General features: G+C 48.1%; 1 protein-coding gene across 1 annotated transcript; it reads right to left on the bottom strand.

Moving 5' to 3' along the window:
• Positions 1–510: 510 nt before the first annotated feature.
• pou4f3 (POU class 4 homeobox 3) lies at positions 511–1,898 on the bottom strand. Its single transcript, XM_067423920.1, has 2 exons — positions 1,803–1,898; positions 511–1,541 (listed from the first exon to the last, which is right to left on the bottom strand). Exons 1-2 carry the CDS (start codon positions 1,896–1,898, stop codon positions 639–641), a joined length of 999 nt encoding a protein of 332 aa, XP_067280021.1. The 3' UTR covers positions 511–638.
• Positions 1,899–2,331: the final 433 nt, after the last annotated feature.

Raw genomic sequence — 2,331 nt, 5'->3', positions numbered from 1 at the left:
TCGTATGGATAAATACAAAGTAAAATGGACTCTGTAAAGTAAGATTAATCAATATAATTTCAAGATTTTTTTATATTTTTATTTTATTTTGTAGATTGTGACAGTGTGCGAATTATTGAAAGGGCTTTTGTGGGTTGATTTGGGCGTTGAGAAGTTTCTGTCAGCTCTCGGGTTGAGGTTTCTTGACCTCGCACAAACCAAAATGACTAGATGCTTTTAAAATGAAGGTTCCAAAAGGAGGGGTTCGCAGTGAATAGAATAGCCATTTTTGGTTCCCCAAAGAACCTTTCAATGAATAGTTCTTAATAGAACCCCTTTTTTTCATATAGTGTCATTTTAAATTTCTAAAGAACCTTTTGTGGAATAGAACGGTTCCTTGATGTAAAGAATTATAGGCTACTGAAACATAAAAATACATACTTTCAAGATCATCCTTTACACGGTGACTTTGTTAAGACTGTGTTGTGAATGGGAGTCAAGCCTTTATTGGGGGTACAGGTCCCCTGGAATAATTCGCACACTGTTTACATCGATTGGAGGCCGTATGAAATGTCTTTATGAAGGGTTATAACGATTAAGAGAAGATATTTAGATCCCTGTGGTGTTCCTAAAATGTCTCCTGTGCTCTAACAGCAGCACTAGTGTACTGCTGAATATTTCATCCGTTTCTGTTTTTGCCGTTGATTGCAGAACCAAACCCGAACCACGTTCTTCTTAAGATCCAACTTCTCCGCGATCGCCGCGATTTTCTCCGACGACGGTCGCGGCTGGATGGCGAAATACGCCTCGAGCGATCGCTTCTCCGGAGCCGCGATGGACGTTCGCTTTCGTTTCCTCTCGTTGCCGTTAAAAAGGTCTGGTTTCCCGTTTTTCTCCCGGTAAGCCGCTTCAGCCTCCTCCAGCCAGGCTTGAAGGACGGGTTTGAGGGCGATCATGTTGTTGTGGGAAAGGGTTAGGGACTCGAACCTGCAGATGGTGCTTTGGCTCAGCGAGCCGACCCCCGGGATCTTCAGGTTGGCGAGGGCAGAGCCCACATCCGCCTGGGTCACCCCGAGCTTTATCCTCCGCTGCTTGAACCGCTCCGCGAACGCCTCCAGCTCTCTGGGATCGGACTCCACGTCGTTGACGCACGCCATCCCGTTGTGGACCGACAGGGTGTGCGGGTGGCCCATGGCCATGGCTTGGTGTAAGTGGCCCATTTGCAGGTGGTGCTGGTGGGCTTGAGTGGTCATCACCGACGGATCCGGCGGCGCACCCATGCCGCTGACCGATAAACTCGAGGAAATGTGGTCGAGCAGATCCCCCTCCAGGGTCTGGTGGCTGAGGTGGTGGTGGTGATGGTGCGAGGGGAGGTTGGATGACGGGTGGGATATGGGCACTGTGGACGAAGAAGAGGTGCAGGGCACGCTGCTCATGGTATGGTAGGTGACGTCCGTCTTGAAAGGGTGACTCTTGCCGTGAGACACAAGGTCAGCCGCCGCCAGAGCTTCAGCGCGGGCCAGCAGACTCTCATCAAAGCCGCTGAATATATTGCCCTGGAGCTGCAGGGAAGAGCGCGCATATGGAAGTCAGTGGGGAATTGTGTCAACTCTGGATTAAAGAACATTCCCAAGTACCCTCCTCAAAGCACAGGTCATAAAAATTAATATGAAAGCAGCAGCTTTGCTTGGATAGGCATGTGGGTGAGAGAGAGAGGGAGTCAGAGGAAAGAAAAGAGAGGCTGGGGAGGGAGGGATGGAAGCTGGAGCAACTCAAAACACCTCAAAGTGACAGAATGGAGACGAATTTAGCGTGAGACGTACCTGCGGGGCAGGTAGGCACACCCGCCGCATGCCCTCGGAGCTCGGGTGCAGCGCAGGGTGCATGGAGAAGTGCTGCTTGCCGTTCATGGCCATCATCTTCGTTGCGCACCTTGCAGGTGAGTGGACCTGACATGGAGGCGACGCGGCGCTCTGGCTCGACGCTCCTCGTGTGTGCTGTTTCCATTGGCAGCGCCTCCCGGGCTCTTCTCCCCCCACCCCCCCAAACTCACACCGCCCTCCCGCCTCCACCTGTTCCTGTGTTCAACTTACAAGATGCGAGTCGGGACAGCGTGCTTCTGTAGCCTATATATATAATCAACGCTAGCCATTATTTCAATAGCCTTTTCGATATATATATATATATCGAATATTCGATATATATATATATATATATATATATATATATATATATATATATATATATATATATATATATATTTTTTTTTTTTTTTTAAACCATGACCATACCAAATTTATATATATAGCCCATTGTATAGGCTATACCTATTTGTATTGTTGATTACTTTTT

Source organism: Pseudorasbora parva, chromosome 18, assembly GCF_024679245.1.
Source record: "Pseudorasbora parva isolate DD20220531a chromosome 18, ASM2467924v1, whole genome shotgun sequence".
In the NCBI taxonomy this organism is placed as follows: Eukaryota; Metazoa; Chordata; class Actinopteri; order Cypriniformes; family Gobionidae; genus Pseudorasbora; species Pseudorasbora parva.
This window is presented reverse-complemented; position numbering and strand designations above follow the sequence as displayed.